This window comes from Glycine soja, chromosome 18, assembly GCF_004193775.1.
Source record: "Glycine soja cultivar W05 chromosome 18, ASM419377v2, whole genome shotgun sequence".
NCBI lineage: Eukaryota > Viridiplantae > Streptophyta > Magnoliopsida > Fabales > Fabaceae > Glycine > Glycine soja.
This window is the reverse complement of record NC_041019.1, coordinates 52818980-52842516: the sequence shown is the minus strand read 5'-3', so window position 1 is coordinate 52842516 and position 23537 is coordinate 52818980. Positions and strand designations below refer to the sequence as shown.

The following is a 23537-nucleotide window of genomic DNA, read 5'->3' as shown; positions in this document are numbered from 1 at the left end:
ATGATCATTCACATTCGATACCTCTTCATAATTAAGTCTTCATGATTAATAGATACATGTAGCTATCAGTACTATGAATCCCCAACCCATGCTTCTCAAATTACATATAGGGATTGGGAAGGTAATCTGCCATTTAAGATGTAGAAAGGCATCTATTATTCTTCTATACCCAACCCAAATATTTAAAAGATCAGTAAAACTGCAAGCATCTTAAGATGTTGGTATTGAGGCCAGCCTAGTTAGAAGATCAAATAATAGTATTTCTCATGTTTCACTGTCATTTATAACAGCTCTTGTGCAAGGGATCTTCTTGTATAACTTGTACGTTTTTCCTTTAAGAGAATATGCAATCCCAGGCCTGTGATGTGAATACACAGAGAAAAAGAGACTGAAAGAGATAAACAAATTGCATATATGAGTAAAACCACAGTGACCTTATCATAGAGTAACCACAACATTACAGGATCTTGAGTCAATGAAAATCTGTCATTTGTTTCTAAATGCATATTAGCCCAGCTGCTAGGAGTCCCCTGAAATTGAATTCAATATTAGAATGAGCCTTAATAAAGGATTCTAGCAGTCTACCACCTGTCTAAAAGCAAGCGCTTTATTTAATCACGGGCGGGAACCCTTTAAGGCCGTCAAATTCTGTTCATTCAAATTTTATATTTTATTCTTATAATTTAAATTGCATGAAATGAAAAACTTGAGTTACACTTGCTTTGCAAAACTGATATAGCTTGACATAACTTAAGTTACAACCGCAAGTTCATTTATATAGAGATTCTCCCAAGTAAATGTCTAGACGTGCACAACACATATTAGATTAGTAGGTCATATTTGTAATAGAAATTTGTCAGTACTGACTACTCAAATCTAAGCAACAATTCCAATTCTGTCTTAGAATGTATAATTTTTAAGATGATATTCCTAAAAATCATTTTAGAATCCCAATATTTTAAACATTTTTTAAATAATAAATAAAACAATCTAAGACGATTTCTAATAAAATTAATGTAGAAACTGATTGACATTCTGAAATGGTTTAAAAATCGTCGTGAAAAGTATTCAATTTCCACGATGGCAGCTTCAAAGACAAGTTTAGAATCATTGTGGAATGTGCTAAAGATTCATCTTTGAAAGGTTTTTTTTTCTAGTAGTGCCACGTACAATGATCACTAAGAGGTTGGACCATAAATTGGAAGACTTTGTTGACTAAGAAGGCAATTTCAGGTTGTGTAATGGTTACATACATAAGAGCACCAACTACAAACATGTACAAAGAACAGTCATCCATACAAGAGTTATCAAACTTTGTTAATTTGGCACTAGTTAGGAGTGTGAAAAAATCGGTTCAGGAAAAAACTGAACCAAATCGGTTTCAAACTAGTTTAAATGGCTTGGTTTTAAAACCAACTTTGAGAACCATTTTTAAAAACAATTTGGTATTGAAGTGGTTTAAAAATCAGTTTGAAACTGAACTAGTTTTAAAATTGGTTTGAGAACTGAACTGATTTTGAACTTGTTTTAAGAGCTGAATGAGTTTTGAAGTAGTTTTAAAATTGTGTTTTTAACTATTCTAATTTTAGAAAAAATCTTAAATAAATCAAACTAGTTTTAAAACTAGTTCAACTCGAACTAAAAATATTTGAAAAAAACAGCCTAGTTTTAATTAACTAAACTGGTTTGATAAAAAAAGTCTTTCATTTCTGTATAGTTTGGAAACAATTTGGTTTGAATTAATTTATATGCACACCCATAGTACTAGCAGCCATAGGAGTAGCGATCCCTTTGGCCTTAGCCATGTTTGCCTTGAGAAGAAGATCCTCGAGCCTGGGACAAGAGAACCCAACTATTAGAAAGTGTCTTGACTTGAATACCAAGAAAGTAGTAAAGGGCTCCCAAATCCTTGAGAGAGAAAACTTTGCCCAACTTGGAAATTAAAATGCAAATCAAGAAGAGATAAGTGTCAATGACAATAATGTCATCAACATAAATGAGCTAATAGAGGCAACCTACATTATCTTTGAAAGTGAGTAGAGAAGGGTCACATTTACTGTAAACAAAGCCAAAATCTAAAAGTCTGGCACCTAATCAATCATACAAGGAATGGAAGCTTGTTTAAGATCATAAAAAACGTTATTCAGCTTGCAAACTAAGGTTTTATCTGAGGTTTCAAACCTAGGAGGTTGCACCATATAAACATTATCATTAATAAGTTCATGCAAGAAAACATTGTTAATATCAATTTGCTGTAGTGGCCAATTATCTATTTAAAATATATAAAAGTTGATCTATTCCATATTACGTTGCCATGTCAGCGAAAATGATGATGTGGAAGAAAAAGAGCATTTTTCTATTGAGTGATACTCACAATCTTTCAAAACTCTATACAATACATTTCAATTGAGTGATACTCACCTCCAAATGCCTTAGTCTTCTGCATTTCCTTCTATGTACCTACTCTTCATCTCAAGATTTTTCACATACAACTTCGTCCTCTCCCAGATCTTCGACACAGAAGAACCTTCTGAAATTCGATCGCTTAATTCGTTTGCATTTCGCTTTCTTCGGATTTTTGTCAATATTAGAGATTCTATGTTCGCGATTATGATGATGATGCTATAGCAGCAGTATTTCGTGAACCATATTCACAATTATAGGACCGAACCACAGGACCTCCAATCACATATAGCAACTAATGATAACCTCAATCAGACGAATTTAGGGTTGCGCGAGCCTCTTCGCATCAAATCCCAAATCGCACGACACTCAATGAAACCTCGGTCAGACCCTCCGAATCACGCGACACTCGACGAAAACTCGATCAAACAAATTTAGGGATGTGTAAGCATCTTCACATGAAAGACTAAGTCATAGGACATTCTCCCAATCGCAGACACTCTAGGAAACCTCGGTCAGACCCTCCGAATCGCGTGACACTCGACGAAAACTCAGTCAAACGAATTTAGGGACATGCAAGCATCTTCACATGAAAGACCAAATCGCAGGATACTGCCCCAATCGCATACTGCATTGTATAGTGAAAGTCTCTCCACAATCGCATACTTCAAAGTTTTGGTCCTACACATAGGCAAGACTTTTGTCATATATTTATTTTTCCAATGTGTAGATTTTCTCATTGTAAAAACTAATTTTGCTAGAAAAAACATTCAAAAGATAGATGCAAAAATATGAAAAGAGGGTAGACACTGCAAAAGTACAATATTACTTGGAAAGAAGAAGGAGATTAGCAAAGAGGTGCATCCAAATGATGGTATGTAAACAATTTATATTTCTTCATATGCAAATTGTTTTTGTATTAAATTGAAGTTCAAATTAGTCATTGGAATTTAAATTCAAATTTAATAGACATAAGTGTTTGATTTATACCCTCTTCTTTAATATTGACATTTTATAAGCCAGAAACCAAATGCATAGACATGCACACACACACACTTGTGTGAAAGTTGAACTATTAGTGTTTTATATAATTTTAAGTGAATGTGAACTTTTGTTAGTCTTAATTAATAAGGTTGATGAATTTGTGTCTTCAGAATGTTCCTTTGTTTAAATAATCACAATGTCTCACTTTAGGGATACACATAGACATTTTAAAATATATTGTTAGTCCTTGGTTGACAACAATAGAACATGATCCTGGAGAAAAATAAGCATAAGAGTCAGAGGTATAACTCAAAGGCATCAGATCAACATTTGAAGGTGTATCACCCAGAAACTTAAAATACGCTAATTTTAGCAAATAAAGTCATTATATATTTTTGTTAATTCATTTATCTCCATATTTGTTAATGTATACGCATGCTTATTATATATGTTGTTTCGTGAAATTTTATTTCACCTCCAAGAGTTCAAGTAATTGATTATGAATATCACAATTTTTCCTCAATATTAAGATAATTGACCAACGTGACAGAGGTTTCATAAATTCTAATAATATTTCCAAATGTAGCAACACAACTTTCCCTCTTTCAAGGATATTATACAATCATGGTTACTTAAGACTCACCTTCCTCTTTTAGAAGAGAATACTGTTAATACAAACTTGCAACTACAATCTAGAAGGAAGTTTTTTTCTAACTCAACTTTATAGTTAAAAAATGTTTTTCACAATTTATGAATATATTTTAACTTAAATAAGATATGCTTAAATGTTCATTGCCTACAGGTAAAAAAAAAAAAAAAGAGTTCAAGGAGTTGGTTATGAATATCAACATCTTTTTCCAATATTAAGATAATTGATCAACGTGACAGAGGTCTTAAGATGTTTGATCATTTGGTTAGTCAATGGCAGAAGTATAAAGAGGGAGAGTAGTTATGAGAATAATTTGATGGAACATCCATTTCAAGTAATTAGTCTCCTCTCATCTTGTAGCTATTTGATATAGTTTAAATTATACTTTTTTATAATAATACACATAAATTATTTAAATATTACTTAACTATAGTGAGAAGTTGAGTGTCAATTTTTTATCCCCTATTTTCATAGCAAGGTAATGTGCATTATATTATATTTTACCATGACAACCTAACCATGATTAGCATGACACAAAACTTGCATAAATGATACTTTTAAATGAATATACAATATCATGGGTGTGCTTGCTAATATGATCTAATTTTAATATTTTGGCATATGATACTTCATAAGTGGTTGATATTCAGCTGTAGGTTTGGCCTATTGGTCTTCCACTACCCTATGTCAAACGTTAATTTATGATTATTTTGTAACTTTAGGAATATATGCTATGTCAAAGGTGACTTTATGATTATTTTGTAACTTTGTCTATAATTTAATTTGGACTCAAGCATGCACTATAATTGATAAGTGTGTAAAGGAAGTGTGTAACAGTCACTTTATTTATAATTAGTATTGATGCTATCATAACATTAGACCATGTTTGATCATGTTGTATGCAACTTAGTATCCATGCTCCTTCTCTTTTCTTTTTGTTTTTGTTCTAACAAAATACATATATGAAAACTAAAGCATTTTCTAGCACATCCACCACCATGGTTATCAAGTTAATCACCTAGAGTAGCCTGGACTTTGGCTCAAGCTCCTACTGTAACTCTTGCTTTTGCTATAACTCCTACTGCTGCTGCGGCTTCTTGATGCATAAGGTGATCTATAGTATGATCGATCCTTCCTTCTATCGGGCATCCTAAGATCCCCTCGAACTTCTCTATGGTCGGTGCCAACTGAAAGTCCCAAAAAGTGAAGCATCTGAGCAATTGGTCATAGTATTGGGTAAGAGCTGCAATGGCTTCAACTGACACTTCTATCATTTCCATATCCTAGATCTTTTCATATACCTTGCTAAAAGAATGACGTTGAACCTAATCTATCCATTGCACCAACTTTCGTAAGCTGGCTACTTCTAGATTTTCGGCATTGACTTGATAAAGTCTTTTCTTAAAAGACTATGCTTGGTTCAACCCCATGTTTGCAATAATAAAAATTTTGATCGCCAATACTTCAACAACATATCATAGAGGAGATATGATGAATGATCAGGGCATATTTATGCTATGCATGACAAATGTATTTATCAGACCGACACAAGACGCCCGAAAGACCACCCCTTCTTGTTAAAAATGCATTGGGTACCATGTTCGTGTGATTTTCAACCATTTCCGGGAGAAAGGATTGGATAACCCCAACATTGTTTGTTTGTAGCTATTACCATGGTACCCAACACATGTAATTAAGAACGCGGTGTATCACACTTCATTGTGACTTTTGGCGACAAAGAAGGGAATGCAAGGCATGAACAACTTTATGGCAAGATTATGCATGAGTGAACATAACATGTGAACGATGAAAACAGAATATATGCAATTGGCTTAACAAAAACATGCTAAATGAATATGTATGACATGCAATGACTTATGCAAATGCAATGCATGAATATGATAAATGATAAATGCAAGAATGATATGTCCATTATGATGCCATGAAGAGATACATGATGCGATTAAGGAAACAAGACATGGTGAGTTTGCTCTGTGTCCCTAATTCAAAAACCTAATGGAAAGCATCCAAAAGTTCACTATCTAGTGACAACTCCCAAGGGTAGTTTTCATGTAACCTTACCAGCCTCTAGAGATATCATCCTCTTAGGTAACAACACTGTGACGATAGGGACTACTAGTGACAATGCATCACCAAAAAAGGAAAACTCTAGATGAGTCTTTATTGTTATCAAACGAGTCAAAGACCCAGCATGAGCACAGATCGACCTCCACTCCCTATGGCTTACACAGACCCGGGTATAGGGCCCAATATCTCAAAGTGTGTGCAAAAAATGTAGGTCTCATGCGTGAACATAGCAACTTAAGAATTACATAACCCCACCTACAAACACAGCCAAAAAATTCCCAGGCAGATACAAGAAGTATAACACATGTCGTCTATCCTAGGATTCAATGGCACAATTTATTTTTAACTATGAATGTAATAGATACAAAGATACACACCAAGAAGTAACAGTGTAGCAAAGGTTATATACAAGCATGAGCGAAACAATGAATAAAGGAAACAAGTTCGAAGCAAAACTACAAAATGAACGACAACGAAATAAAACTTTAACGAACATGAGCACAACACAGGGATAAAAGAGAAAGGAAAAATAAATAAATAAAAAGTCACGATAAAATTGCACACTCGATCAAATAACTTAACTCTCTAACGAGTCCTCGGTGGAGTTGTCATCTGTTGCAACGTGGGCAACAACGGGACAACAAAATAAAAAAATCAGATAAATTGTAAATTGTTTGTTTTGCAAAAAAAAATGGAATACTTACTTGGGGAGTCGCCTCAACATTTATTCAAGAAAAACGTCGAAAAAATTAAAAAAAAAAAAAGATAAGGAATGGTCTACGGTTTAAGAAAAAGGATTCGAGAGTCGTTTATGCATAGAGAAAGTGTTTAGCCGCCTGTCATGAAAACGACATCCTTTATTCGAATGCGCTAAAAAATAAAGTGACTTTTAATTATTTATCTTCCCTTGAAAACATAAATTATATTTTTTTTCATTTAGAAAAGGAAATCAAATTTTTATTATTAAAAATTTATTTTTTTAGTTTTTTTTGTCGATAAGGGATTTGACCTCGTTCTTACGTATCCCCAGGTGCAATAAGAAAATCAGACTTACATAGTTCTTTGTATTGTGAAAGATTTTGATTTTGTGGTAAACTTTGTGAACTCAAACAAGTCAAAGATCCAACATGTCATCCACAAAATTTACTCACACTCTATTGAAACACTACCAAGCAAGTCAGAGACCCAGCATGAAGTGCATATAACATGGAAGGATTACTTATTTGAGAATGTTACCATTTTTTTAAAAAATATTTTAGTTTTGTGGTAAAATTTGAGAACTCAAGCAAGTCAGAGACCTACCATATCATCCACAAAATTTACGTACACGTTATTGAAACACTGTCAAGCAAGTCGGAGACCCAGCATGGAGTGCATGAAACATAAACAAGTACTAAAGAATACTAATGCGGATTTACAAAAATAAATAAATATTTTGACATAGTACTACGAAATTAGATAAATAGAATGGAAATGAATTGAATAGAAATGGGGACTATATTTAAGGGTGTGGGGTTGAAATATGGGAAAAATAAGATGAATAACAAGATATTTATAATATAAATATTAATTAAACTAACTAACAAATTATGATAAAAAAACATTGAAGAATAAACGATAGAGACAATAAAAAAATAATAAAACAAAAGCTATTTACTAATATGTATAATTATTTTTATTTTTTGTTTTTTGATCAAATTCAAAGGGTTGACTTAGACTTAGGCAACACTAATGAAGTGTTGACATGACAGGGCTAGTCACCATCCTAGGTGGCATGAGTGCACATATAAAACAAGGGGTATAACCATTAATTTTATTTTATTTCGGACATCACAAAAAAAAGGACTAGCCCAAAACGAAAAAACGAATATATTAGAAAAGAGGTGTAAATAGTAAAGTTCATTTTATGCCAAACTTCACAAGAAATGGGCTAGGCCCAAAACCAGAATGGTGCATGTATTAAATATAGAGTGTGAATAACGTTTTCATTTTATTTCATATTATTCACAAAAATGGACTAGGCCCAAAATAAAAAAGGGGTGCATTAAAAAAAAGTGGTGTAATCAATGTTTATATTTTATTTCAGGTTTTGCAAAAGTGGGCTGGGCCCAAAATGGAAAAAAAAACATGCAGGTATGAATAACGAGGTCTAAATAACGTTTGTATTTCATTTCAGGTTTTCCAAAAGTGGGCTAGGACCAAAACGTAAAGAAGAGGTGCTTCTCTAAAATACAGGGTGTAAATAGTATCTATTTTATTTTCGGGTATTGCAGAAGTGGGCTAGGCCCAAAACACAAACAAGAGGTGCATCTGTGAAGAATGGGGTGTAAATAACATTTCTATTTTATTTCAGGTTTTGCAAAAATGGGCTAGGCCTAAAAAGGACATAGAAATTGTTGTTTATTTTTTTTACGTTTTTATTTTTTTTAAGGGTTGGGTTGAAAGTGGGTCAGGGCGACCCGACCTAACCCGCAATTAAGCAATTGGGTTACAAAATCCTAATTGCCTCACGCAAAAAATGGCACGGCTAACACGAAAGCCACCACGGAGGGTGGCGCATTGTCCATGGCACCACTAGTGCAAAGTCCAGTGGCGCGAGGCCGCTGCAGGGCCGACGGTGGCAAGACAATGATGGCGGTGGAAATCTCACAGTGGTCCAAACAAATAATAAAAAAGAAAAAGAAACCAAAACGCAAGTGATAAGGCCCTTAACACCATTGGTAAAGGGCCCACAGGCACGAAGCTACCACATGATAGTGGCATAGACAAAGTCATTGCAGCTTCACCACAGCTGGTAATAAAAAAAGAAAAATAAAAAATAATAAGCAACTGAACAGTCAAACCAAATAAAAGGGTAAGAAGAAAATAAACAAAACAGTCTGCATAAACCTTGTCAGAGGCCATGGTAGGGTCACCGTGGAAGGTGACGTAGCGCTATGATATGAAAGAAGAAGAAGAAGAAAGAAAGAAAGAAAGCAAGAAAGAGACTCAAAATGCGTAAAGTGGGGAAGAATGAGAGGTTATCTGATGATCCTTCTTCTTGTCAAATGGCACCACCGGATAGGTCTTTTTTTCCTTCTCGCGATCCGCACTGCTATCCTTTGGACTTTCATTCTTTTCCTTTTTATGTTGAGTACCTTCTTCTTGATCTAATGGGCTCTCCATGAAAGTCTAGGTCACAAAAAAGTTTTTTTTTTTAATTTTACTTTTCTCACTTCTTTTCTTTTTTATTTTTTTTATCATGTTTTCTTCTTCTTTTTTTCTTCTCATTTTTAGGATTCATTTTTTTTCTTTTTCTTCTTTTTTTTTCATTTTTATAGTTTTTTTCATCATTCATTTTTCTTACATTGTCTTCTTTTTTTTTTTTTTTTTACTTTTTTTGCTTTTCTCTATTTTTTCTCTTTTTTTATCTCTTTTTTTCTGCCCATTCATTATTTTGTTATTTTCTTTTTCTTTTTCTTCTTATTATTTTTTATATGTTTTTTTCCCTTTTTTTCTTCTTTATTATTTTTCTTTTTCTTTTCTTTTTTTCTTTTGAACCCGGACAAAATTAGGGTCTGTCGAGTTTAGATTGATATTAAATGTCCAAAATAACTTATGTTAAAAACAATTTTTCTAGTAGTAAAGAGCGAAAATTAGTTGAGTTTGTGCAATAAAAATAAGTGTTGATTAGTGTGGTGAATTAACGTTAAGGATCTACATGAGAGCAAAAGTGAGGATCACCAATGTGATGCAATGATAGAGGACTATCCAAGGAGGGAGAGTTTGACTTGGGTGGGGCTCAACATGGATGGATGAATCACTTGAGCAAGGAATAAGATATTTCAAAAAGAGTTTGACAAAATACTAAATTCTCCCTATTAAATTGTATTTTGGGCCCTGCTTTCACAACAAGCTCCAAAGACTAATTGAAGGAAATATGAGTGCGCATGAATACTACAAAGAGATGGAGATTTCCTTAATTAGGGCTCAACTTGAGGAGTCTCAAGAGAACATCATGGCAAGGTTTCTGCATGATCTTAATAGGGAGATCCAAGACATTGTAGAATTGCACCATTATGCCTCTTTGGAGGATCTCATTCATCAAACTATCAAAGTGAAGTAGCAATTAAAGAGGAAGCAAATATACAAGAAGTCTCCTTATGGCTCTTTGATTTAGAAGGATAAGGAGACATTCAAGAAGGAAGGAGGATATTCATTCATATATCATGAGAAAAGTGTTTCACTTAGTATAAATAATTCTAACCCTACTCTCACTTCTTCAAAAACGAGTTATATTAAATGTTTTGTGTTTGGGAAAGGGTCACATTGTTTCACAATGTCCTAACAAAAGGACTATGGTTGTGTTAGGTAGTGGGAATATCATTAGTGCATCTTCTTCTAGCTCTTCTAGTTCTTATAGTGAGAGTGAAAGTGAATGTGATGTATAACCCCTGGAAGGTGATCTTTTGATGGTCAGGAGGTTAATGGGTAGTGTGTGTAAGGATAGAGATGAAACTCGAAAGGAGAACATTTTTCATACTAGATGCATGGTCATGGGGAAAATATGCTCTTTGATTATTGATGGGGTAGTTGCACTAATGCAGCTACCCAAAGATTGATTGAAAATCTTGCTTTGAAAACATTCATTCACCCTATGCCTTACAAACTACAATGGTTGAGTTAGAATAGGGAACTAGTTGTAGACATACAAGTTTTGATATGCTTCTCCATTGAAAAATATGTTGATGAGATATTGTTTGATGTTGTCCCTATGGAGGCTAACCATCTTTTACTTGGAAGGTCTTGGCAGTATGATAGAGATGTTGTCCCTAATGGTGTCACAAACAAATTTTCATTTGTGCACAAAGGGAAAAAAGGTTACCGTCACACCTTTGTTTCCAAGTGAGGTTTATGAGGATCAAATAAAAATAAGAGTGAAAAAAGAACAAGAAAGAAAAGAAGAGAAAAATTTGTAAAAAAAGATGAAAATAAAAAAGAAAGAAAAATACAGGTTTTGTTCATGAGTGAAAAAAGAGATGAAGAGAGTGATGCTAGCCAGACAACCTATGTATTTACTAATGCCTCATGATTATTTTTGGTCTTCTATTGCTAGTTTTTTGCCTATAGACATAGAAGAATTACTGAAGAAGTTTAGGGATGTCTTCCCCAAATACACCCCTTTTGATTTGTTACCTTTTCTTAACACTTCTGCTATGATGAATAGGGATGGGCTTTCTAAAGTAAATTTTGTTAAAAGTTTGCATGAGAAGGTGAAAGCACAAATTGAGAAAAGGTTGAACATATATGCTAAGTATGCCAATACAAGGAGAAAGAAAATGGTTTTCAAACTTGGTGATTGGGTTTGGATTCACTTAAGGAAGAATAAGTTTACTTCCAAAAGAAAATCTACACTTCAAGAAAGAAGACATGGTCATTTTTAAGTTTTTGAATGCATCAACTATAATGCATAAAAAAATTAGTTTACTAATAGACTGTGGGGTGAGCAATACTTTTATTGTTAGTGACCTGACTCTTTGTGATGTAGGTACCTTTGACAACAAATCTAGGCAAATTTTTTCTAATAAGGGAATGATAAAGGATTATCCAAGGAGGAAAAGTTTGACTTGAGTGGGCTCAACATTGATGGATCATAAACTTTAGCCAACTTTTAGAATATGATTTTATTTTTGTTTTGAATTGTATTTTGAGTCCATTTTTGGACTTGTAATGGGTTGCCACAACCTTTTATTATTATTTTTAAATATTTTAATTATTAGATTGGTCATTGGACCTTGAACCTAATTTAGGATTATTAGTAGGAGTGTAAATACACTCCTTAAAACAATTTGTTAGTGACTTTCAATGAAATTTCATATTAGATACATTTAAGAGAGTGTCCTCTTAGTTTTGGTGTGAAATTGTAGATTATTATCATATAATTTTATTCTTTATGAAAATTATCATCAACTTATCAATGTTACAATATTGTGGCGTTATTTTTTCTCTTCTTTTTTAATTCTATTTTTTTCTCTTTACTCTCTCAAATTTTAGAAAATATCAAATAAATTTTTTAATTTATTGATGTTAAAAATTAGATCCATAAAATTAGGATTCAATCAATGCACTGCAAATAAAGAAACGAAATAGTGAGAATGGGAGGTTCAATGGAATGGGAGTTGTGATATTCAAAGGAGAGAAAAAAATATCCATGGAAAGTGATTGTGTACGCAACGTGAATCATGCTGTGGTTCGATGGATGAGGTTTTTGTTTTTGTTTTTTTCAAAGACAAACGAACAAAGAGTTAGTGCTTGTGAGGTAATAAGTGTGTGTTTTTGGGAGGAGTGATAATGTGGGTGTGATCGTTGCACTCTGAAAATAATGTTCCTGGGCCCTAGAGTAGATTAAAGTAAGTGTATTATGGGAAAGAGAGAGTGGTTGCAGCGTGGTGGTAAGATATGCACAATAATGTGAGTTATGCGACTAGGTTCAATTACATATTGGGTAGTTAAGTGTTTCACTAATGTGTATCACATTACGTGCTGCTTTTGAGGTTAGTGCTATGGCTTTTGGGTGTCTTGGATATATGATAGGTGCTGAAGGTTGGTTTTGTTTTCACTATACAGAGCTTATTCATATTGCTGATTTCTCATGTTTTTGTGTTAAGCATGAGCATTCTTTGTACTTGAGTCTAGTGTCCTTTATCCTTAATGAATTAATTGGCTTATATAAAATAATCTAATAGAAATGATGATAAAAAGAGAAGAAAAAAAAATGGAGGACAATTTTATAAATTTTAGATCAAAAGAAATTTATGTATGTATGATCATTATATACACAGGGTCATCGTATACAATAACGGTCATTTGTATACAAAGTGAAGATTCACCCTGTCCTTCTCATTTTTTCTGCTCTGTCTGCTCATCACACACGCTATCTCTTAATTTTCCTCTTCTTTCTCCTTTCACACGTTGTCTTTTTTCTTCTTTTTTTTTCTCCCTCTCACATGTGTTTTCTTTTTTTCTTCTTCTTCTGCCGCGGCCCACCTCCTTTCCCTCCGCTGCAACCCACTCCCTTCCTCAAATCTTGGCAAGCATTTTTATTGAGAAATATAATGAAAATCTGATTTTGAACTCAAAATTCTTATTCAAAATCAAACACTAACGAAGCTCTTATTAGCTTGAGGGAAGGAAAAATTAGCAAAAAAAGTACTTACTGTTGCGATAAGTTAGACGCATTTTAAGCAGAGTGGGTCATTTTGTGTCTGGGAAATATCACCGGATGGTGATGAATAGTCTCCATCAATGGTGTCCTGTCAGTTCTGTAGCCAAAAGCAGTCAGACAAAGGCTATTAGACGAGAAGGAGCTATCATTCTTCGTCTAAAGCTTCAAAAGGACACTGATGCATTCAGACTAGAGAGAGAGAAGGAAGCGACCAAAAGGGTATATATGGTGAAAGGTAACTTGCTTGGGGGCTTCAAGGCCTTTGTCAGTTTTAACTTTTACTTAAAACATTGTTTTTCCTTCAAAGTGGATGAAGTTTATTTAAAATTTGAATTATATAATCTCTATATAGTTGCAATTTAAATACGCAGCATTACATTATACCTTTCATCTGACAAACCAGATGCAAAACTTTGTTATCTCGTTGGTCGGAATAATACTAGAATAATGTGAGAATAATCATCCGTGCAATCCATTTGTTTATGGGATGTTGTATTGGTCGGGTAAATGGCTTAAAAAAATGAAAAACATGCGCGATTTCGTCATCACGAGAAAAAAAAAAAGAATTTTGGTGATATATATATATATATATATATATATATATATATATATATATATATAAACAATTTAAGTATTTTCGAAATTTAATACAAAATTTATTAATAACCTATATATATTATAACGATATGTGTGTTTTGCAGCTGTTTGATTTTGCTGACAAGTATAGGGTTCTTACTCGGTTCTTGTCCATATATTCTATTGCTACTCAGGTTACCAGGTAATAGACAAAGATACTGTTCCTGCTTAAACATTTAAACCCTAATTAAATATTTTTTCATAGATCATTAATTCACTAGCTAAGGCCTATATTTCGAATTTTATGCACAAAAGGATGAACTGTTATGGGCTGCTTCTTGGCTATATAAGGCTAGTGGAGAAAGCAAGTACTTGAGTTAAATTAATACCCAGTTAACTATATACAGTGTAACAAAATTCTTTTATTTATATATCTTTAGTTTGAAGGTTATAATTCTAATCCGTTTCTATTTCTTTTCTCCAGGAATATTCTATGGTGGGAAGAAAGATTTAAGAGTGACATTGAATCATTTATGTGTTCAATGATGTAAACAAGCAGCTCTCTACATATTAAAACAACTCCTGATATATATATGTATATGTATTATTAACTAACAATTTTATTATATATTAATATTAATTAGAGATACATGCATGGTATTATTGGTGGAAAAGATAAATATTTTTTTATCGATAAATAAACTGATTTGTTAGTTTTATTTGTTTTATAAGAGATTAAATCCGTGATATTTTTTTAAAAGAGAGAAAAATAATCCATGAAAAGTGATTGTGACTGCAACGTGAATCATGCTGTGGTTCAATGGATGAGGTTTTATTCCCCCCCTAAAAAACAAACAAAGAGTTAGTGCTTGTGAGGTACTTAGTGGGTGTTTTTGGGATGAGTGATAATGTGACTGTGATCATTGCACGTGGAGAATAATTGTACCTGGGCCCTATAGTAGATGACAAGAAAGATTAAAATAAGTGTATTATTGGAAAGAGAGAGAGTGGCTGCAGCGTGGTTGAATGATGATATTTTAAATTAATAAAGGCATTGATTTTTCTTTTGTTATTTTAACTTAATTACATTTTAGATTTTTTAGATATCTTAATTGTACTATTTTAATTACCTCTTATTTTAATTGTATAAATATGTTCTTTTAAATCAATATCATAATTATGCAATTTTGATATCTTTGTCGACTTTTTTTATATCTAATAATTTTTATTGAAATATATCAATATGATAATGATGTGATTAACAAGTGATAGATCTAACATATATCAGGATGTGGTGACTTAATTTTACTTTTCTTCCATTTACTAAAAGTTTAATTAATGTGAGTACATGTTTACCTTAGACATCAACACGTTATATATAACACCCCTTGTCACACTTACTACTAAAATGATAAGTTAATTGCACTTTTATGTTACTACTAATTCATTTTGTAGGCTTTTTAGACTAACGTGCGAGCTCACTTTTTTGTGGACCATTTTTCCTAGAAAAAGTTATGTAGGAAATTATAACTTTAATGAGAAAAATTACTTTGTCAAAAGAAATTAATTTATATTTTTAAAGAAACTTAAAAAAACCAATCTATTGATTAATGTAGAGCTGAAAATTATATTAATGAACATATTTTAGGAAATAATATATAAAAAAATTCAAATAAAAAATATTAAACTCAATTATATATTGTAAATATTTTTGCTTAAACATTTTATAAGAATCAGAAATTTACTGTCATGTGCGTACATAGCAATAATATTATGTAAGATCAAGTGCAGCATACTCGTAACCGTACCACGCCGAAGCATAATGTTAGTTATGCGATTAGATTCAATTTCATATTGGGTAGTTAAGTGTTTCACTAATGTGTATCACGTTACGTGCTGCTTTTGAGGTTAGTGTTATGGCTTTTGGGTGTCTTGGACTATATGATATGTGCTGAAGGTTGGTTTTGTTTTCACTGTATATGTAGAGCTTATATATATTGCTGATTTCTCATGTTTTTGTGTTAGGCATGAGCATTCTTGGTACTTGAGATATAGTGTCTTTTATCCTTAATGAATATTAATTGGCTTATTAAAAAAAAAAGAGAGAGAGGATGAAGAACGTATATTATTACAGAAGTAAAACTGTAGAGATCGAATCTATAACTAACTAAAAATGACCCCAAACAATGAGGAATACAAAATTTAGGTCAACTTAACTGGACAGAACAGCTTAAAAAAAAATACTAAAACCTAAATTTATACATTATATGCAGTTAGTACCATATATAGCACTGTTCCCTCCATCTGTTATTTCGATGTTGTGGAATCCCACTTAACCTAAAAACAAATTAAAAGAATAATTACGTAAGTTTAACTATTCTGTTTTGTTACAAGTAAATAAAAGGACATGAAATCCGTATAAAAAGACTGCTATATAGTCCTTCTATTAGTATATATACTAAGCTTTTTATTTATTTATGACAGTTTTACGATTGGGGAATTGTCTCCCTTTGGTATGCAAAATACAGAAGTATCCTTTCAACATATTTTTGAAATGGATACATTGTTAGTTTTATTTTTATTTTATATCTTGTGAATTGGAGTAAACTTTTCATTTTTGTAGTGTTCCATTTAATCAACGTTTTTAACATCAATCTCAAGCAGTGTTTCATATAAATGGAAAGGGGAAATTACGCAAGCGAAAATATCAAACACGATCAATATTTATGCAATGATAGTGTTTGTTGGGACTTACCAAACAGGAATGAGGAAGTGCCCATGTTACAGTCAGTAAGACTATAATTGAACAGTCCATGAGTACTTCACAATAAATTCCTGAAACAAATAAGAGTGACTTGAGAATAACTGAAACTACATATAAAGATTCAGGTAGGTAAAATATATATTTAATACTTTATTTGCATGCAATTAGAGAAAGTTCAATGCTAACTTGCTTGATAAATCTCATTAATTAGTTGGCAGACAATTCGAATTATCATGTAATGACTGTAATATTGTTGATTTGGACTTTTAATATTGATATTGAAACGTTAACGTTAAAAGTAATAATTAATATAAGTTTTATTAAAATTGATGTAAAGATAAATCATATCATATTGATTTTTAGAAAACTAATATCTTATAAAAAAATAACTAAAAAATATAAAATATGTATAAAATAATATTAATTTCATGAAAAATCGATATTGCGTTTAATTTACAACACTATTTTTTCTAAAATTCTATGTTGCTTTATACTATCCAGCACCCCGTTTCTAGAAAAGTTGATGTTAGGTGAGCGAAAACATCGGTTTTTATAATAATTTCGATGTTGTTGTTTGGATTTTTTTTTAAATATCATATCTATTTTTTTATTACCTTAAATTAACCTGTAAATTATAAAATAAAACTAATCAAGATAATTTTTATGCAGTTTTCAGACAGATCATAATAATTGAATATTACCATGAATTAAAAGAAATACTTAAAATAATAAAAGTCAATACATAAAAATCAATTTTGTAACCTAATCTTAATTAGCAACCATTCTAAAATACTTAAACACATGGTTCAATTTTAACTTTAAAATAATGGATGATATAATAAAATATAAGTTAATTAATAAGTATAAATAATAATAATTATAAAAAACTGAATTACGTAAACAATTATCAAAACTTCTAACACTATCATTAATTAATGTGAAAAACAAGCTTCTGATCTTCCCCAACTGCGAGAACTTGTTTAGTATTAATGTGCTAGCTTCTTTTTTTTTATTGGATTAATTGAATTCTTTGCTAGAAGAATAACCTACCAAATTGATTTGATTGATAACTGATTCCACATTTCCCCCCTCATGTTGTGTTTCGAAAATTCCCAAATTTTCCTATTTAATTCTTAAAAACTAATGTAATGTTAAAAAATATGAAATTGCAATTAGGTATTTTTAAGAAAAATACGAAAAAGTTTTGATAACAATAAAAGTTTAAAGATTGTAATAAAGAAAAAGGTGCTGATCTTTAAAAATAATGAAGTTAAAAATATATATAATTAATTAATGATGTTTAAAGATAGCAAATCTAACATTGAAACGTGCAGAAGAAATTTATTGAATAAGTGTGCAAAATTTAAAAAACTAATATCAAGTGTAATTCATGTTTTTTTAAAGGTAAATGGATATTATTAATGGGAATCAATATAAGATATATATCATATGAAATGATTTGGTACAACGGTCAAAGACTCCCCAATCTAACAATTATCTGAATAAGTAAAAGACAAAAACAACTAAATAATGAGCAATTTTATTGCCCCTTCTCTTAGGTAATAGTAACAAACTATCCACATAAGACTTTGGCATCAACCTGCAACAATCCTCCACCAGACCATGAAACAAACTATATATCCATATAAGGCTCCTGCATATGCTAACTTGGTCCCAACATAACATCAACATATTTCGTAGCTGAAGCTAGGACATTTCCTTGAGCATCATAGAGAATTAAATCCAATCCAGTATCCTTTCTAATTGCAGCATCAAATTTGATTTAAATTTCCATTTCAATTTGAGGTTAAACTGTAACAAACATTTCAAAAATTGCATCACTTCCTTTTTGTTCTTTAATTACTTCACTTCCTTTTTAGATAATCAACATTTTAATTTTCCCCATCAAGTAAAGTGAAAAACTAAATTCGTAAAAACAAACTCAAAAGAAAGAGACACAGAAAACAAAATTCGCGTGACCAAAGGTTCTAGGTATCTAGCTCAATTTTCGCGTGACCAAATCTTTTTTTATAAATGAAAGATATATCAATAATTAGAAAATTTATAAAATCCGCATTACAATCCGCACAACTACAACCACAATTTAGAATCATGCACAACTACAATTTCTTAATTAATTTCAAAACTAATGAATGTTAGAGATGCCTAAGAAGATAATGTAGTGATGATAGTGAGGGATCATATAGCCAATCCAATATGGTCCTATTCCTATGATCTCTTATTTTACTTGGTCCTTAATTTCTCTCCTTATTTTGTTGGATTTTCATTATGATTGCTATCTTTGGTTTTTTTTTTTTTTTCTGGTTTTCCCCCCTTCGATCTGTTTTTATTAAATTTATTGGCTCATTTCATAATGTAAGTTGTTGTTTCAGTCATATATATATATATATATATATATATATATATATATATATATATATATATACTTTTTTTACTTTTACTACTGTTGGACTTTAAAGATGCATAATAATTAATTCCAATTGCTTCCCAACTAAAGAAATTTATCGTGATAGTAGTTTATATTTGTCTGATTGCATATTTAAAAGAAGTATTTATATTCTAACTGAATCTTTTATCAACTCACATTTTTCTGTTTGTTCTGGGAATCCATCAGGCAGCACTCATTATTATACAATCATATAGACGACAATAAACATTGGGAATTCTTCTTAGCATCATATGGTAAGTTACAATATATGCATTATTGCTTTCATGCATACTATAATTTTCACAAACCACCGTGTGTAATAGATATTATGAGTAATACTGATTATGAAAGTTAATTAATTTATTATATATGATGATTTATATTAAATAATATTATAAAATTATTTTATAACTTTTTTTCTTATAATATTTCCATTCTTAAATATGTAATAAATCCTCATTTTTAATTAGAATTCTATTGCAATTTAAATTAATTTCAGTTTTTCTGAACTCATTTTTTCTTATTTTTTTTCAGGAATTCATTATCTAGTACTCACGAACTGTTCATTGTTTGGTAAGTTATTACTAGATTACCTGTTGCTGCAAAGCTGCATTTTTAACGGCTTTCCTATCATTGCGAAAATTAATCGTGTTTGAATCACTGCTTGAAATTGATGTAAAAAACGATGCTTAATTATAATGAAATAAAAAATGATAAGTTAATTTCCAATAATGCACAAAGTTCAAAGCTAACAATGCAATCTGTTTTTTAAAATATATTTAAAAGATACTTATGCATCTTGCATATCAAAAGGAGGAAATGTCTCCCCAATCGTGAAACTATGTCATCTTTCACTTTTCCAGTTAGAAATGTTTTCTTATTAAAAGATAAAAAAGCCTTAGTATATATTACAAGAAGCACTATATATATGGCAGCAGTCATTTTTCTTTATGGATTAATGTTCTTGTATTTATCGTAACAAAACAGAATACTCAAAGTTACATAATTATTCTTTGATTTTGTTTTTAGGTTGAATGGAACTCCAACATCGAAATATTGGATGGGGGAAACAATCATGGCAATATTATGAAATAAAGGTTTATGTCAAGTCTTTTTTTTCAAGTGTTTTTGTGGAGTAATGGTGACCTACATTGTGATGTATATTTTCTCTATTATTTGGTATGACTTTTAGTCAGTTACAGATCTTCTGTAGTTTTATTTAATTACAGATACCATGAATATATAATATAAATAAATACATAAAGCATACGGGTATAAAATTGTATATTAAATAGAATGTTACAATTTAATATTCAAATAATTAAAAATAGTATTTAGTTACCAAAATTATATATAAATAGCATTAAAATTAATAATTCAGTTATTCATTAAAAAACAATTAAGACTATTAAATTCAATTGCCTCCAACAAGTATTATAAAGTGAAAATTTCAATCAATGACTAGAATAGAATAACTTCAACTCCCCTGACTACAAGAAACAAAAAAACCAAAAGAACTCGAACTCTCCTTACATAGATATATACATTTTTCAGACAGGATGTGCTGATCATATCATTAAGAGATGAATACTAAAGATCTTTCGGAGGTCAATTTCTCAGAGCCGAAGAGCAGTTGTAGAGTTGGGGACCAACGTTCTAATCAATTCATAGAACAAAAGAATTAAATACTGCTACATAACCATCCAATTCCCTTAAACATTACAATTTCACACACCAAAATATTGCAGGATTGCTTTACACTGCCCCTAATCAGTTATTAACACCCATAAAGTTTAGGCTTTAATTTCTTCCTTAATTTGGCTTGTTCAGGCAGTTAACATCTACCTATTTTCTTTTCCATCACCTTTCTACTTCATTCTCTTCTCATTCCTTTGTTTCTTTCCCATCATATTATTATTATATGTCTTTCTCACTTTCTTTATCTTCCTTTTCTTTTTTCTTTCTGTGCCTTATTTTCTTCCTTCCCAGTAAACCCCAAAATGGAATGCATCTTTGGCATTTCCAATTCCACAATAAGTGGGATAGGCTCCTTGTGAAAGCAGCTTCGTTGGATGTCAAAGAAGCCATCAATAGGTTTAGTGCCTGACCAAAATAGACATAAGGAACGTCACCTCTAAATTGACAAAATGAAGACAAAGATTGTTAAATTAGACCATTGATATGAATCAAAATTTCTTAATCCAATATTGTGGCAGTGCAAAAGAACAAGTCGTTGGGAGTACTGAATTGTGAATATTACCTGTGACTTCCTGATTTCCACCAAATGTTCCTCCAAATCATCCAACAACCGGTCATTCTCCATAAATGGACATGGAATGCTTGAAGAAGTTGTCATCGCTTTCACTTCCAGATTATCGCTAACAACAAATAGACATGGCCTCTTCATAAATCCCACATCGGATTTTCTTGCTCCATCTGAAGATCTTGGGTCCAAAAGTTTGATATCTTTTGGATCTTTTAGCATATCTTTTTTCTTTGAAATCATATTCTTTTCACAGATGATACGTCCCCTATTATCTTTCACTATTCCAGTGCCATACCAATACTTGCCAGTGTCTTCTTCTGAAGCATTTAGTGGATTGCTCCCACAACCAAAATGAAGAGCAACCTTTGGATTAAGTAAGGATTTGGTTGACGACGCTATGAACCATGATGGATCGAGATTCTTCACACTTGTGTACAACTTATCAATGCTTCCCAATGATAACTTGCCATTCACAAGGTACATAATAGATCCAAGTGGCATCGTGAGGAAGCTGACTAGAAAATCGACAAAGTCTCCATCTGCTTCAACAAACAGAATCTTGTTCTGTGATTTGCTCACTATTACCTTGATTTTTATGGAATCTTTCCATCGACTTGGGCCAATATCTGGTAAGAAAGAGGACGATGGCTCAGATTTTCCGTTTTCCAATGTGACACTTAGAGCAGATTTGGAGGTTAATGCTTGGTTTAGTATGCTAAATACCTGAGAAAAAGAAAACAGAAAACAATTCAAATTCTGAAGTTATAATTCATTAAACAAGGAAGATTATCAGTTTTACAAGCTAAGGAACTCGAGGAAGCTAGGTTATCAGTTTCACACAGTGGTAAATGCAGGTCAGAAAAATGTCTTGAATTCAATGTATCTGAACTTTCTAGCACAAAACACTCATTATAGTCCCCTAATGTTTTTTTCCCATTGGCATAAACTTATGACTCTTATAACTATTTGTTTCACAATATATATTCATGCTGAAGTCTAACTTACTATTTTGTAAAAATCTTTATTTGACGAGAAAAAATAAGGCAAAATCTCCGTTCCCTAACTTCTGTCGGCCCAACTAAAATAATATTGGGAGGAATTTATATTTTCCATTTCCATCCTTCTAACCAAACAACTCGCAAGTACCACCTCAAATGAATAAAAGAAATATTACCTTATTTGTGTCAACATCTAGAGATTTTTCTTCCACCTTTCTGAATTCTTTGTGTCCGAGTTGGAGTGGTGGTTTGAAGGAGACACTGGGAGAGCTACGGAGCACTGTCAAGTCATCGAAGATCAAGAACATGGCGTCCCCTTTAACAAAAACACCATTGCCACCAGCAGGCTCTACCAGCATATCTAGTTGTCTTTTCATCAAGTTCCCACAGTGGCACTTTACCTCATCAAAAGTACTCAGCGAGAAATCACTGCCCTTTGAACAGATGTGACACACGAAATACTTTGTGGGCTGCGTATCATCCACCTTCAGTTTTAGTCTCTGGTAAGAGAATTGTAACGGGTTGCGCGGAGAAAGCAACATTCGCTTGCAGATGTCGTTCCAGAAAACATCTGGGTTCAGAGCTTCCACACTCTTGAATAGATTGTTAATGCAACCAATCTCTATTGGTTGCCCAAATGTGTTCCCAAGCCGGATGATAGTTCCCAATGGAAGGGTTAGGAAACTAAAGAGAACATCTACAAAGTGTCCACTTGCTTCCGCCATAACTACACGCTTTCGTTCATTGTCCACCCAATATCTCAAAGGGGCTGTTATTTCTTGGTTGGAAGCCATAACTGAAAACTTAAATTAAAGAACTTTTAATATCAAAGAAGTAAAATAACATACACGGGTTTTAGTGAAATTTCTGGCATCTCAACCTCAATTATTGCTCGGGATAAGGCACTTCCTAACTTTATATTTATAGAATTACTTGTGAGTCTAATTTTAAGGGATAGGCTAACATGCTGAGAGAAGGGTTGTGCAAGTCCATGGAAATAAAGAAGCAGTAAAAAGAAAGGCATGTTAGATATTAATTAGAAAAATAATAATAACAAGTTTTATGAGGCTTAAATTGTGGAAGATGAAAGTTGTAAGGTTGTGAGTTACAAAGTCTTGAATAAGCAATTATGTGAGCATTTAGTATTCTTGAATAA

The 23537-nt window shown here is 31.9% G+C and overlaps 1 protein-coding gene and 3 long non-coding RNA genes across 4 annotated transcripts; 2 read left to right on the top strand and 2 right to left on the bottom strand.

The window, feature by feature from the left end:
• Positions 1-12868: 12868 nt before the first annotated feature.
• LOC114395488 lies at positions 12869-13457 on the bottom strand. The gene is made up of 2 exons (XR_003663029.1): positions 13321-13457; positions 12869-13189 (listed from the first exon to the last, which is right to left on the bottom strand). It is a non-coding gene; the product is annotated as an uncharacterized LOC114395488 (long non-coding RNA).
• LOC114395487 lies at positions 13189-14972 on the top strand. The gene is made up of 3 exons (XR_003663028.1): positions 13189-13563; positions 14030-14106; positions 14389-14972. It is a non-coding gene; the product is annotated as an uncharacterized LOC114395487 (long non-coding RNA).
• Positions 14973-19238: 4266 nt separating this feature from the next.
• On the top strand, positions 19239-20362 carry LOC114396279. Its single transcript, XR_003663273.1, has 3 exons — positions 19239-19371; positions 19652-19690; positions 20147-20362. It is a non-coding gene; the product is annotated as an uncharacterized LOC114396279 (long non-coding RNA).
• Positions 20363-20523: 161 nt separating this feature from the next.
• Positions 20524-23285, bottom strand: LOC114394414. The gene is made up of 3 exons (XM_028355985.1): positions 22558-23285; positions 21378-22106; positions 20524-21220 (listed from the first exon to the last, which is right to left on the bottom strand). The coding sequence occupies exons 1-3, from the start codon at positions 23173-23175 to the stop codon at positions 21035-21037; spliced, it is 1533 nt and encodes a 510-aa protein (XP_028211786.1). The 5' UTR covers positions 23176-23285; the 3' UTR covers positions 20524-21034.
• Positions 23286-23537: the final 252 nt, after the last annotated feature.

Coding starts and splice junctions, on each gene's coding strand:
- LOC114394414 (XM_028355985.1), bottom strand. CDS start 23,175: ATGGCTTCCAACCAAGAAATAACAGCCCCTTTGAGATATTGGGTGGAC. Junction 22,107..22,557: donor TAGATGTTGACACAAATAAG/GTAATATTTCTT, acceptor TCTTTTTCTCAG/GTATTTAGCATACTAAACCA. Junction 21,221..21,377: donor TGGAAATCAGGAAGTCACAG/GTAATATTCACA, acceptor TATTTTGGTCAG/GCACTAAACCTATTGATGGC.